Consider the following 15,535-nt stretch of genomic DNA (forward strand, 5'->3'; position numbering starts at 1 on the left):
ACAGAGATGTTCAAGGAGTATGCATTCTCCTGAGATAACAGTAGGAATAACCTGAGAGTTGAAAATTGTTTTGAGCTCTTTTAAAAGTTATTTTCAAAATTCCTGAGCAAGCTACAATTCTCTGTGCTCCTCAGTAGCTCTGCAGGAAACGTCACCTTGAGCTTGACTATAGGGAAAGAAAAAGGTTTTCTTTACATTATTCCAGGTAGTATTGAAGCTTTTGTTTCCATTTTTCTATTCAGTGTAGACTATCTCTAACCATTGCAGAGAATGCTGTCTATATAAGCCTCTTCCCTACTGAGTGTTATCATGTGTGGCCCTGATTTTCTCTGTTGAAATAAATAGTAGCCAGGTCATTGAGGTAGTGCTGAGAAGACAGCAAAAAATATATATGTGCGTTAACAATGGGGTGAAAGCACTGGTATTGCAGTGATCTGAACCATACAGATGCTAGTGGAGTGTTAAGGATGCACAACTTCCTTTCCTTAAGGAGACTGTTAACACACAGGGCTGAAGAAATCTGTCATGACTTCTCCTCCTGTCCCTTTCCCTGATTGCACAGCGGCCTTGGTTCAAAAGCAGGAGTTGTGAAACACATACCTCCCACCATGTTCTTTGGTTGCAGAATTACAGGATGGTTGCGGTTGGAAGGCACCTCTGGAGGCCATCTGGTCTAACCCCAGCTCAAGCAGGGCCACTTAGAGCAGGTTGCCCAGGACCATGTCCAGGTGGCTTTTGAAGATCTCCAAGGAGGGAGATTCTCCTACCTCTCTGGGTGACCTGTTCCAGTGCTCAGTCACCTGCACAGTTGAAAAAAACAAGTGTTTCTTGATATTCTGATGGAGCCTCCTGTGTTGCAGTTTGTGCCTTTTGCCTCGTCCTGTCACAGGGCACCCTAAAAAGAGCCTGGCTCCATCTTTGCACCCTCCCTTCAGGTATATGCAGATACTGATAGGATCCTGCCCTGAGCCCTCTCTTCTCCAGGCCAAACAGTCCCATCTCTCTCAGCCATAGGAGAGATGCTCCAGTCCTTTAGTCATCTTTATGCTCCTTTGTTGGACTCTTAGCAGGATGTCCATGTCTCTCTTGTGCTGGGGAACCCAGAACTTGACACAAGTACTGCAGGTGTGGCCTCACCAGCCCTGAGCAGAGAAGGATTTTCCTAAATCTTTCCTGTCTCTTCTCTTAGGAAGTAGGAGCATAAAGACCAGGCTATCTCAGACTGAGACCAAGAACCTGGTCCTCTCATTTCCTTAGTGAGCGTTGTTGCTAATAAGTTGTTAGCAGTAGATACAGGAGATGGTCAAGGAAAGAGTCTGCTAGATTCCAAACCTGTCCGGTGGTCCAGGCTGCACTAAGAATTTAGGCAAAGACTGAATTCCTGTCTAAAGAATCATCTCCAGCTCATGACAGAGTTTAAATGTTTCTATCCCCAGTAAGCTTTCACGGGAACTCTTACTTAACTGTTTGTCTTCCTTCTCCCTGATGATTTATCCTGTCATCTGCAGTGATCTGTCTTTTCCTTTGTCATGCCAATTGCTTCAACAGTTTGTAACAGAAGTTCTGATCAGTCCTTAGAAGCACAAAGTTGTGCTTTCTGCTGTAGAAACTTAGTGGTTACTCCATTTCTCCAAGTCATCCTGTTCTTCCAAAGTTATATTTGTCCCCTTTTTATTGTTAGTGCCTCCTGACGTAGTGGCAACAGAACAATTCTTCTTGCTTAACTAATGAGGCAATGTCAAATATTTATCATGTACAGACAGATTCACTGTAGAGTACTATTTCTATCTAAAAAATCATAATTTGTCACAGGAAGACATGCTTTGCTTGAATCTTCGTTCTATTGTATTTGATTTTCAGGTTACTTTTAACAGTTTGAGGCTTTGCAAGCAGCTGCTTGAAGCTAACATGGCTCCCTGAACATATCAGTTTATGCAAATGTATCTCCTTTGTCTTGTACAGCATTTATTATTCTCCAGTCATTATATAAAAGTGCAATATATTGTTTCAGTAGAAATCCTGGAAATGAGACCCGTGCCTTCACACACCTCAATTCTAAGCTGCAGCTTCCCTGGTCCCATTAACCCCAGTATATTTTGAACTGTTTGTGTCTTCCTTTTATCTTGGAAAAGAATTTTAACTTCTGTACCTGCATTCCCACACTGCCTTTTTCTCCACTGTTGCCACTCATCATTTTTTTGATGGCTGATGCACAATATTTGCATAGTCACCTGGCCTGGCTTTGTGTCCAGGTTGGGAACTAAGGCTTCCTCTGCATTGTGGGCTGTCAGGTGCCTGTAGAGGGCATTCATCACCTGATGGCTGCCTATTTCAGGTGCTCTAATTCACCTTCTGGCCATTCCTTTCCTCTTTTCATTGATTCTAAAGTGGACTATGTAGATTTCCAAATTTAAGCCTTACTGCAGTGCTTTAAGTTAGGTGATGTCAATGCTTCTCCTGTACGTTTAGCTTCTTGAGTAATCTCCAGTTTTATCATTATTGCTGGTCTTTTGCCTTAGTACTTGTTTATACAACTAAAGAATATTTTAGTGTCTTTTCTATCTTTCAGTACAGTTACATTTCCTTTTCAGGGTTCTCAGCTTAACTTGTGACATTTTCACATTAACACTGTACTTCAGTGTCTGTGCTCTAGCTTAATTTTCATTCTTTACAAGTCTGATGTTTCTACCTGATACCCTTTCGTAGGTGGCTAATTCATATAGTAGGCTGAGGCTCTTAACTTGAAAGCTTTTATCCCTTTCCTTGGGTTCTGTGGCAGTTAATACTTGTAATTTATGGAGTATGACATTCTGTATTGAAGTTCTTGAGCTACTCTAGTTGTAGTTTCATTTACCAACCAGCTCTGTGATTTAATCCCCTTTTGCAGTTGAAATCAAGAACCTTGGTTAGGGGCTGTCTTGTGTTCAATTCATTTGCAATGAAGGATATTTACTTTCACCATCTTTTCTTCATTGCTTGCACAATGTAAACTTTAAAAGAAAATGACAGTTGAATTTTGGTGTAGAAATCTGTAGGAATATCTAACCCTCCTAATAGGAATGTTGCTTCTGTAATCAAAGCCTGGGAATTTAGTCTCTTGAAGTGAAACCTATTGCTCTGCTTCCGAGAAGAAATTCTTTCCTCCTTAACCATTAGTGGATAGCTTTTGGAGCCATGTTTCATGATAAGCCTCCAAGTCATGTAATATAACGAGAGGAGGAAGCACTGCCATGACTTCATAAGAATATTTCCTGATATACAGTTATGATGAAGTCATAAAACTTGCCTGTCATTCACTTATCCATGCAAGCATCTTATTTTTGTCTGCACTACTCTTTCTGTGTTTCAGAACAGATGAGTTCATTCAAAAGACGATCCGTGAAAAGTTTGCTCAGTGCACAGTGCTGACCATTGCACACCGCTTGAACACCATTATCGACAGCGACCGGATTATGGTAAGACTTAACTACTTAAATTCTTCATCTTTCTTTTACTGAAAATGAATAATTGTATTTTTCAGCTAACTTTTGATCCAGAAATGGGCAGAAGTTTGTTGTGTTTTGGACTTATCCTACTTATCCTACTTACTGTGATTGGCAAATCATAAAACTGTAGAAGTAATGACCTGAAAAGACTGCTTACATTTTCTGGCTCTGTGGTTTCCAACCTGCGAGGCATAAACACATTGTAGGTAAGGTGCACCAGCAGACTTGAGCAAATAAGCTCTGCCAGTAGTAGTGAGGACACACCCGAGTGGCTCTGGACAGAGTCAGCTGGATTCAGTCAGGTTTATTAATTCAGTCTCGGTGGGCTGAGGGAGGCAGTGACAATAGTTAGTGGTGTGGGATGTGTGAGAAGGAAGTGGTAGAGGTTCTGGGGCAGGAGACGTGGTGGTAAGGAGGCAGCAGCTGCCCTGGGGCAAGGGTGGTGGTGGAAGAAGTGGAACTAGACTGGTGAGGTAATGAACATGGCCAGCTTTCTAAAGCAAGGTTCAAACAGAAAAGATGAAGCACTACCAATCCAGCAGCCTCTGCCATCTTTGTTCCCAACAGAGCAGTGATACTCTCTGCCACTGTGAAACCCTCTCTCTGCCATCATGCCTGCCCCATGATGCGTTGTGCACACATAGAAAATAAAAAATTCTTGCTGATTATTTTCATAAAGGCAATGGTCTTTCATAGGCTCTCAGGAAATCAGGCTGGTTTATGTCCTTGAAATGATGTGCAGTCTGCATTTTTGAATTTTCTGCAGCAGGAACAGGAGCCCATTGGAAACATTTTCTTCACAGTCAGTTAATGAAGCGACTGACATAGTGGGCAAAGCATGTTCATGAGTGCAACTCAAATTTAGCTGTGCTTCATGCAGAAGTTACCCTTATCCTCTCAATGGTAACCCTAAAATATTTATGAAGCTTTTGTTATGTTAAAATGAAGCTTGTTAATTCTTTCAGTGCTTTTTTTTTTCTAATTGGATGCCCAAAACATCTTAAAATCTGTGATTGAGGTACAATGGTTGCCCAAAGTATGCAAAATGAAACAATTGGATCTACTGAGGTGAGTGGTATTCTGAAGAATAGAATAGAGCAGATTGTGAACTGAGTGATCATAGTTTACGTACAAAGAGAGAAACCAGCAGAACTGCCATAATAAGTTTTATAATTGCAAGCATTTAAGGTATAATAAATAAATATTTTCTTCACTGGTGAATACCTCCCCACAAGTCTAATGGATATGTTGGTGTTCTCTACAACTAAAGTGAACAAAAGACTTGTGAGGAAACAACTGTGACCTAATTAATGGCTGTGTGTGTTTGTTAGCTGTCCAAAGGGATTTCTGTGGGTTTTGGTTCATTAACTACAATTAACATGTTATGCACAGAATACTCTTTCCATGAAGATGTTTTCTTAGTATTACCTTTAAAATCATGCAATTGAAATGAAAACTAGTTGTTCTTATGTACTGTTTTTGCTAAAATCATTTGAATAAGGCATTAAAATTGCAAATCACTCTTCTCCCCAAACTGTTTTGTATTATTGCCAATGGTATAACTACTCTGTTGAATTTTTAGAGCCAGTATCTTATTTTTGACCTTATGTTTTTTCAGTTTAGCCACTATTAAGATTCCTACTTTCTTAAAAGTCCATTTATGTTCATACATTGTCTAATACAGTCTTCATGGAATGGCTTTGATCTCTTTAGAGTATATTAAAGAAGAGATTTCATGGAAGTATACCTTAAGAGTCCACAGTCATTAGTAACTTAAATATTTTTCATTTTTTTTACATTGCTTTATTTTGATCTTCTTACAGATTTCTGTGGTTTTAGGGGTGAGAGGAGAGTGAGAAGCATTAGGCAGAAAAAAGAAGGAAACTGGCATGTTGACCCATTAACAAGCTGGTTTTCTTGACATCCTTATTCAGAGTTATTGATTCTGCTTTTAAACAAATCAGAAATATTACGGCATATTTAGAATGATCAGAGTTGTGGCAGGTGTGCTTTTGTTACGCTTTTTAATTACTTGGTTTACTCAGGCATATAACTCCTAGTGGAAATAAACAGAATTTTGGAAGAGTATGAAAAATGTGTGTTAAAAATATAAGGAACAAGAATATTCCTCTAGAGAACACACAATTAATGAGTGCCATTAACAACCAAAACAGCATTCATGGAAAAATAATCATTTACTTAAATATCAGGAAAATTCAGCAGACTCAGCTAAAAAAGCTGCATATTTTAAAATTTGTCCTCTCAAAATTATGTATTTTAGTAATTCACAAAATTAACTTTGTGCAGTAAAAATGCCCCAACTGAAGTGCATTGTTTTTCCACTATCATGTGTTATTAAGACTTTTGGGTTTGTTTCTTCTTTAACTGAGACTTCTAGATGTAATAATGCCTTCATTTGTAAGCTGTTCCAAATCTCTGTTACTGGCCGTCCTGGTAAGTTGGATAGAAAATGAGTGAAGAAGAACAAAGATAGAACTTCATAGTTGGAATATTAAGATATTAATATTGTCTTTTGACAAACAATGAGTGAACTCATTTGTCATATGAATTTTGAGCAGACCTATTCAGCTTTCTTGACTTGGTCACAAGTCCAAGCCCATTCCTGAACAAGTATACGTAACCTGAGCATAAACTAGGATTTCCCTCCCTCCCCACTGAATCATTCAGATTGGAATGGACCACAGGAGGTCTCTAGTACAATTTCAGATCAGGTTGCTCAGGGCTTATCCAGTTGGGTCTTGAAAACCTCAAAAGGTGGAGATTCCACAGCCTGTCTGGGCAATCTGCCCCAATGCTTGATTATCTGCCATGAAATCTTTTCTTCCTTATATCCAGTTGAACCCTCCCCTCAGTGTATGGCAAATGTTTCTTGTTTCCCCACTGTACATCTCACTAAAGAGCCTGGCTCTTTTTTCTGAGTAACTTTGTTGTAGGTATGGGAAGATTGCTGTTCAGTCCCCTGAAGTCATCTCTTCTCCAGGATGAACAAACGCTGCTTTGCCAGCCTCTTCTCACAGGGCAAGTGCTCCAGTGCCCTGACCACCCTGGTGACCCTGTTTCAAACTCACACCAATTTATCCTCATCTTTCTTGTTTTAGGGGAAAGAGGGTGTTGATACACTGATACCCATGGCACACCGGTTGACTCTTTTTTAGCCTGCCATCTCTCAGGACCCCAGCTCCTTTTCAGCAGAGCTGTTGCCCAGGCACTTACTGGTATTGCTTTGAGGGGGTATGTCCATTCCAGATTCAGGTCTTTGAACGTCCTTTTCAGGACATTCATCTGACCTGTTTCAGTGTCCTGAAGTTCCTGGTAACCTATTCTTTTAGCCTGTCTACATCTGGATCCCCTTGATTGTCATCCCTGCCTTAAGCATATTGACTACAGTCTTCAGTTTGACATTGTCCACATGCTTTTGATGTAATTTGATTTAATTGCTGGTTAAAGTAGAACTTTCCAAAAAGAAAATGTTCATCGTTAGGGTTAATTTAAACATTAAAAAAAAATGAGAACAGAAAATAATTTTTAGAAAGTCATGAGAAAATGTCAAGTTGGATGAGTATGGAAATAGGAACTGAACGTGAACTGTTGCATGTCTGCTCACACCCATTGTAATAACCGGTTCTATTTTAGAAGAGAAGAAAGCCTACTGGAATAGGAAAAAAAAGGAAGAACAGAATACGTTTTATACAACTGTAGACAAATCTGGCCTCAGGAGTTGTTTTAATTCTCGTTTGTTCCATTCCCAAAACCATACCTCTGGTTTCATAATCCAGGTCACGCCTTAAGAGTATTTCCATTATATCTGTCTCAGTGATAAATACATTTTATCAGAACTTCAAACGCATAAAATCATTGAGGGAAGAGCTGTATTGTGTAATGTGATACTCTCTAACCCAATCACCTCAATGAGTAATACTACATTGCACTTGCATGGGACCTTTCATCTGGAAATTGTAACGCTCTTTACAAACATTAATTAATTAAACTTCAAACACCTGGGTGAGATAGGGAAGTATCCATACAATCTTTGGAACCAAAGTTGGAAAGACTTGTTAAGTCAGGCCATCAAATAATGCTGCCATAAAATTATAATCCAGTGGTTTTCAAACTTTTTTTTTTTTTTTCTCCCGTGCTCCTCAAGAATCTCATAGGACATTTTCTCACTCGTTTTTCCCCATTTGTTTGAGAACGCAAGTTGTATCTCCTCCCGTCAGGTGCTTGCAGCATCCAATTTTAGCCATTTGGCACAGGCAGACATCCTTCTCCCTGGTAGAGGGGGAGGACAGGAGAAGTACCACAGTTGCCTCTTGTTATGAAGGCAAATCCTGGCAAAAGCTCAGTTCAGGCTTGCTCCAGTAGCCCCTCATTCCACGTGGCTTCCCCACCACCACAACAGCTGCTTCCTTGTCCTTTCCTCACCTTAGAGGGCGAGGGCCTTTTACCTAAATTGCATCTGCAGCTCAGTGAACCCAGCCAGGAGTAGCCTGGGGCAGCTGGGAGGCACCACTCCCAAGACTTCCAAGTGGGATCTCGTAAAATCCCCATCATCCATTCCTCCCCCTCTTCCCTGCTTCCTTCTTCAGGTTGAGAAATACTTTTTAGAAACTGTATTTCTAGAGACGGGGGGAAAGTAGAGGCATACAGAAATTGAGGCTCACTCAGGAACATAGTGAATGCATCTGCCAAGAGTCTCATGCAGTTGTTTGCTCTGTATACCATTCTGTGGTCTTTCTATAGGAAAGTCTTAAAGTAGTCAGAACTAGTGTATTTCCCAATGACAAGGATGTTTCTCCACAGAGATTTTTCATATCAGTGTAATGCTTCTTTGAAATGGAAACTCTTTATGCAAGCAGAACTTGATCTAGTAATTAAAAACTCATTCAAATTGGAAGTTTTTGAGGAAGAGAACCATGGGAAGAGATTTGATTTATTTATGGGAAAACCTGTTGTGGTTGCATACTGAAATTACTAATATTCAGGATAACAGTACAATGTACTTCACAGCCAGGCTTGAGTTCCTTTTTTTTGGTCTATGGAAAATTATTTCCCACATCTCTCTGGTACACCTCCCTCATTCAGGTGTTCCTATTTTTCTGACGTTACATTACATTTACCGTGGTGGAACATCTGAGCCTCATAAATCAGGCACTGTGTATAAAACACACTGTAGACATCTAACTGCAGCAGGGCAAATCAGTTCACTGAAATCAGGCAAAAACACCTTGAAGGGAAAGGGGAAACTGCAGGGACATCTGGGCAGTTTGCATAGTGACAGGGGAGTCACCTAAGCTAGACACAACTCTGTGCAGCTGACAACAGAGAATAAGCGTGGGGGAGTCTGAATCTGCAGCCCAGGTAGGAGCAGAGCTCTTGAAAAAGTTCAAGAGCCCAAGCTGCCCTACTGGTAACCTTCATGTGAACTTTTCTCCAGTGGCCCATCTTCAGATGGACGTGTGGAGAATGTAGAAAGGTGCTGGTGTTAGACTAAAATTGACATTACAGAGTTAAAGCTATAAATGCTGTGCTCTGTTGGCTCTTCTCTTAGTGCTTTTTTGCTACTTGTTTAAGTATCAACACTGGAAAATGAATATGCTTTACGGTAAATCTTAGACATTCTCTTTAGGGGATTAGGTAAGTTATGAGATACAGAAATTTGTAGTCCCAGCTGTAGAACAGTTCTTTGTGAAAACTGTGTGTTACCATTAGTGTTGATGTTCTCATCCTAAGTATGTCTATGTTGGACTTCCTTCGGTGGAGAGCTAATCACATACAGACTCTCAAATGGACAAAATGTCTAAGGCAGGCCAATGGACAAGACCACAGGTATTCCTGGAGCCTTGGATGGTTAAACATGAAGCTTTCTGAAAAGTAGAAAAAGTTAGAGCTGTATTCAGAGCTATTGTTCAGTCCCTCTGCATTCCAGAGTAGGAGATCTGGTAGTGTATTAAGCTGATAAATTTTTTATTCTGTAGCACAGAAGCCAGAAGGGGTTTTAACCTTACATTAGCCCAGTATCCTGAGTCTGATAAAATATTAGTGGATGTTATTTTTGTGCTATTGAAGTCCGTTCTGTTAAAAGAATACACGGAAGCTTCATGGATGACAATATCTTGAATGGAACCCAAATTTTCAAAACTAGGAATCAAATCTCTGAAGATACTTAGGTACCGAATTCTTTACTGTAACCGTAAAGTGCCTGTGGATCTGAATCCAGTAGTCCCCAGTAAAGTTGCTACATTCACATTTGTGCACCTGTTCTCATTATTCAAAAGGAACAAACACTAATATAACTCCATTTCTGACTGAGCCTCTGTCTTGAGAGGCTCAAATACAGACTAAGGAATATTAGAACTAAATGTTATTACTTTTTTTTATAATTCAACTTAAGAAAAATCCCAGCTGGTGTGGACCAAAGTCTCCTGAGTTAAGAGATGTGACAATAAGAACATGAAAGATAGTCACAGAAGTCATAGAAGGGGACTGGTGTGGAGCAGAAGATTGAAGTTAATGGTGCTAGCTGAGATGCTTTGCACAGGGATAGGGGAAGAATACTTGGTCTAGGATAAATGAATATCGGTATCCTACAAAAACATTGTTTGTATATATGTATTCTGTACGGTGACAGATAAATGGTCTGGATGTCCGGATTTTCAAAAAGAGCAAATGTGATAATTTAGGAAAGGTCTCAACACTTAACTGTAAGGGCTGGTGAAATATTTTAGGGACACTTCTGAGGGCAATTCCACCGGACCCTGGATGTGAATAATACTGATGTACCTGCTTGGCTATTGACTGTGTTGACCCATCTGTACAGCTGATGGAGAGCAAAGGCTGTGGGAACCTTTAGGTTTCTCCTTTCATTTGGTAAGTCAAGACTTGCAGAGTTTCTGGAAAAGCTGAACGATAACAAGTGATTTTTCAGTAATAATCAGTTTCATTTTTGATCTGAACAGAGCCCATTCCCACAGTTCCCAGATGCTCTGAAACTGGGTTGATATTTAGCAATCCAGAAGGGAAAAAAACAGATCCATCCATGTTCTTGCTTGGAATTCAGTAATTCACCTCAGCAAATATCAACAGTGAACGCCTTATTTTCAAACCTGAGTAATTTATGCATCTTTACCATTGAAAGAGGATATCATCTTGATGTTTAGTCCGAGTTTGCATATAATACTTAGTTATGAGCCATGTATGAGCAAGTGTTGTCAACTGAAATAAAGTACATCTACGATAGCTGTAAATATCACACCTGGCCCAGCTGTCTCTAAAACAAGTCAACATCCCAATGATCTTGAGAAGGTACTAACATTGTTGATTCTCTTTGACAGTTTGAAGCCACACCTCTCCAAAATGTTGTCATCTTTAAGACAGTTCTTAAAAGCTGCTCCCAGTTTCAAGAGGGCTGCCCAACAAGATTCTTCTTTTGCCTAAATAAAACAACTAATTACCGAGGCAGTACTTCAGCTGGGAGCATTCAAATGAAGAGCTGGATTTGAATTACTGCAGGAAGTGAAGCCAATGTTTGATGAACCTTGATCTCTCATTCTGTCAGGCATTTGCGTGTGAATGTATTTCCATCAGTATAAAGACAGGACAGTCAGATCATCTTTCTTTAAAGACAGTGGTATGTAATGCAGAGCGTACTAGAAATGCTAACACATCTTCAGAGGATGATTTTTTGCTCTCTCAGAGAAACTGTATTGTTGTTTAGAAGCAAATTAGCGCTGGACATGTTGGTGGCTGATGCTTTGAGCAGAGCGTTTCTGATAAGGTAAAACTGTGTGCATGGCTGCTGAGCCACAAGTTCATTGTCATCAGAAACTGATAAATCCAGGTGAGATGCCCGGTCATCTGCACCAATATTCCTTAGCCTTTTGAAAACTACAATATCTTTGTTATTTATCTGACTTCCTATGACCCTCAAAAGCTTTATTAGAGAGTGGGTTTTCTTAAGCAGGAATATATCTTCTATCACTTCATGGCCACGTTTGAGCCATTCTGCAATCCAGGTTGAGAAATGTGGCTTTACGGTGTTGGAAGCAGTCATTACCGATTGACCAAGGAAGAGTTTTGTCAGCATGTAGAGCTGTTGGTAAGAAGTGGCATGAGGTCTCTTCGCCCTCTCTAAGGGAAAGGTTGAACTCACACTGGCGTATCAGATGTTTTGAGGTGACTGAACAGCACAAAAAATATTTGCAGTGACTGGTTAACAGGTTTCTTTCCTCCAACAAGATACAGTAGGATTTAATATCAAATGATTATCAGCAGAATAAGACTCATTACTACATACATAATTGGTATTTTTTCCCCGCAACATTCCAGTCAGCTTACAGTGGTGTGCAATCTGATGAAGAAAAACAGAAGGGTAGATTTTAAGCCTCTGTGAGAAAAGTAACGATAACTCATATGTAGAACAATTTACCAGCCAGTGTTACATGCTAAATTGTCTCTAAGTGTTAGCTGAAGAATAATTTCGGTTTAAAGAAATACACTGCTTCTGGTTGCTGAACAAGATGTCTGAAATTGCCTTTTCTGTGAGACAGGGGCACATGTCAAATCTCAGAGACCAAGGGCAGACAATGTTGTTACAGCAAAGTGAAACTCTGCTGAGGTGAAATATTTGGAAAGGTTGAAAATAATAATTCATATTACAAAGAGGTAAACACCCAAGTGTGCTCTGCTTTGTTCAGAGAGAAAAAAAAAAGCATACAACTGACATGATGTATGAAACATACATTATTTGACATCAAATTTTTCTGGATTTACTTGTAGAGTAACTTGTAACTTTCCTGAAGGAGCTTGGGGAATCCTTATATTAAATCTGAAAACTAAAAAAATGCAAAACAAAAGACAGTCAAACAAAGCCCTAGCACCAAAAAATCAAAATAAAATTAAAAAAAAAAAAAAATAAAAATTTTTAAAAATTTAAATGGTTCTGGAGTTATGTTTGCAGCTTTTTCAATGTTCTTCGATGTTCACAAACCTGTTCAGATAGGTTGATATTTATAAATGAGTCTTCAGAGAAGTATGTACATGTTTCTGATCTGTTTTGACAAACCCTTATGAGACGGAAGAGACGGAACATGCTTGCATCTGAACTTAATGCCAACTGGGGCACGGGCTGTTGACTCTTTCCCACAAAGCTATGTATTGTCTTGGGTAAATATATTTCTTTTAATATGATGTAACCAGAAGCATCTCCTGAATACTCTTCTCTTCCCAGGAGGAAGAGGATCTTATTGAAGATCATCTTGATGTATGCTCTCTGAGGAAAACATTGTTCAAAGTTGTACTCCTAGCGGAGTTTTGAACTTTAATAATAATTTTGTTGTTTGGTGATGCCTTCTCCAACTCTAAATTAAATCAGATGTATTCCCTAGGAGATAATTTGCTTGAATTATTTTCCTTTTGAATAGGAAATAAAAACATTTATGATCAACTCTTAAATGTCCCATTTTCCCTCTGGCTTTATGGTGAAGATGAACGTGAATAGGAATACTAGTCATTCCTCAATAATAATTGAAATAAATTCCCATGCCCCCCTCCTCTTTAGCTGAACACTTCCAACCTTGGACTTTTTTTTCTCAGAGTGTTTTATAACTATTGTTCTCTTGGTTTGTCTGCTTTTGTTGCTGAAAGTTAGAAAATGCAGGATTTAGAACTAACTTTCTTGTGTCTATGGATAGCCATAAGTACATGCTGTTTGTTACAGCATTTTTAAGGGTGCATGCTCTTTTTGTGGCTAATGAAGCACTTTTTACCTATATTAATCTACGCAGAAGATTTTAAATTCCCTTACAAAATGAATGCTTGCTTTTCAAAACCCTGTGCAACATAACAGTGTAAGTTAGTTGCAGGAGTCATCAGTCAGAAAAGGTACTGTCCTAGTTCCGCTTCTTAGGTCTATGCAGAAATCTGGATTAGCTTTATGAAGTTTTGTCCTCCTTCATTGTCTTGTTCCTCTCTTTTTGTTGTGAAATGGATCTCAGATTTTGTTTTCACCATTTGATGTTTTTTTTCTCTGTTGCGTGCACACACGTACGCTATTGAATGATAAACAGATGCCAGCATGAAAACAGTCACAGAAATGTATTGGGCATCAAATCTGATCTGGCTAAGAGAGGAATTCTACAGATGAGTAAAGCTCACTTGAAATAGTACTTAAGCCAAATATTTATGTGCAATGCCTAGGAAATATGTTGTTGGTCTGTATTTTCTTTAGCTTTATTGCACCGTTCTTCAGTAGCTCAATTACTAAGCCCTCTCTCCTCTGCCTCCCTGCACAGAATTTGTTCAGAGAGGTCATGGTTAATACTTTAAACTATGAGGTAGCATAATGGAAGTACTGCAAAGTTTGATTTTTGAGGGGTGGACCGAGGTCGAGTGAAGGTAGATAAACAGGCAGGATAGAGAGGAGGCAAAAAACAGACAACTGTTTTGTAGCTGCCAAATCCTATACAAATTTAGTTCAGCAACATTTTTGTGGCATAAGCAAATAGTCCTTCAATGCTAGCTAGAGCTATCATAAACAACACATTTAAATGGCTAATACTCTCTTTTCATGTTTGCTTTTGCAGGTCAGTCAAATTCAAATAGCTTCTTTTCTGGTTTTCTGCCCCTTCCCTGCCATGTTTTCAGTGCCTCTAGTTCTGTTATTCTGTGCCTGCACGTCAAAGAAAGTGCTGTTGAAAACTGTCTTGCCTTCTGCAAATCTCACAGCTCTGACGAGCAGTCACTGCCCCAGTCTGTTCAACCCAAATGAAACACTAGATGGAGTGGAATTAGGTGGCATGAGAGGATTTTACTCGAGAACAGTATAGCATCTAAGCCCTATTTCAACATAAAATGTCTCAGTGCTGCTGTAAGGGTAATTTGGATAGCCATAATTAAAGATAGTTTAACCTCAAGCTAGCAGGTGAGTGAATTCCCCTGAATAAGAATATCCCTGCATACCCTCTTTTGCATGGTCACCAGCATCCAACTTTGTAAATTTTGCACTGTTGGAGTTACTCTTTAGTTTGAGAAAATCCTCTTGAAGTCATAAGGATATGAATACAAAGGCAAGAACAGCGCAGGTGAGGTAAAGAGGCTGCCAGTACAAGACAGTGGAGAACCAGTTTACATATGATTGCTTTGGGTTTATAAGATTTCTGTGCTTATTTTATTTTACTTTGTGCTGCTGAAGTATTTCACAGACAGCTAACTCCCACGGGATGATTATGAGGCTATTCTTGGTATACTTGACAAACAGTCAGACTGAAAAGTTGAATGATTTGTCCAAAATCTCCCTGTCTGTCAGCATCTATGTTAAAGTGTGTAATGAAATCACAGTCTGATTTAAAAAAAAAAAAAAAAAGTCCCATGCTCCTTTGTGTGCTCTCTGTAATCAGTGTGCTGATCTGATTTCAGTAGCTACGAGCTTCTCTGGCTTTCTGTATCAAGTTCCACTGGTACAACTGCCTTGGGATGCATCTGGGTTCGATTCAGTCATATTGTACAGTGATAAGGGTTACATGCAAGTTGATCAGAAAGTATGTGGCTAGTAAACACCAGATTCCACCTTTCCTGAATGATCAGCTTGCTTTTTGAAGTACTAATGATTTTAATTTGGCTTGGAGTCAGTGACTAAGAGTATGCAAAGCATTAGCCAAAGTACCTATTTATTTATTTAAATTTTATCAGCACATATTTCTTCAAAGAATACCTATCTCTTTGTCTAAGCCCTTTTTAATAAATATATAAATATTTAACTACCAAGTAAATCCGCTTAAATTCTCTCTATTGTGTCACAGATGGCAGCGGTTAGTAGAAACAGGTTTTTTCCTTAGTTAATATGGTTTATAGAGTATTCCTGACTTACGAGAGTGATGTTGTCTCTCTGTTTCATTCTTTTTTTTCATTTCAGATTTAAAAATGTAACAGGGCTTGTTTTTCCTATGTTTGTTCTGTCTGTTTTCATAACACAAGTTGTTTTTTATTCCCCAAGAAAGGATATGAATAGCTTAATGATTTGTTTAAAATGTGAA

At 39.1% G+C, this 15,535-nt stretch overlaps 1 protein-coding gene across 2 annotated transcripts in view; it reads left to right on the forward strand.

The window, feature by feature from the left end:
- Positions 1 to 15,535, forward strand: part of ABCC4 (ATP binding cassette subfamily C member 4 (PEL blood group)) — a 154,870-nt gene that overhangs the window by 127,087 nt on the left and 12,248 nt on the right. For both annotated transcript variants that reach the window (XM_066986856.1, XM_066986848.1), the window contains one exon: positions 3,350 to 3,455. In XM_066986856.1, the coding sequence (XP_066842957.1) occupies positions 3,350 to 3,455 (106 nt within the window). The remainder of the gene's footprint in view (positions 1 to 3,349; positions 3,456 to 15,535) is intronic.

This window comes from Anser cygnoides, chromosome 1 (assembly GCF_040182565.1).
Source record: "Anser cygnoides isolate HZ-2024a breed goose chromosome 1, Taihu_goose_T2T_genome, whole genome shotgun sequence".
Lineage (NCBI taxonomy): Eukaryota > Metazoa > Chordata > Aves > Anseriformes > Anatidae > Anser > Anser cygnoides.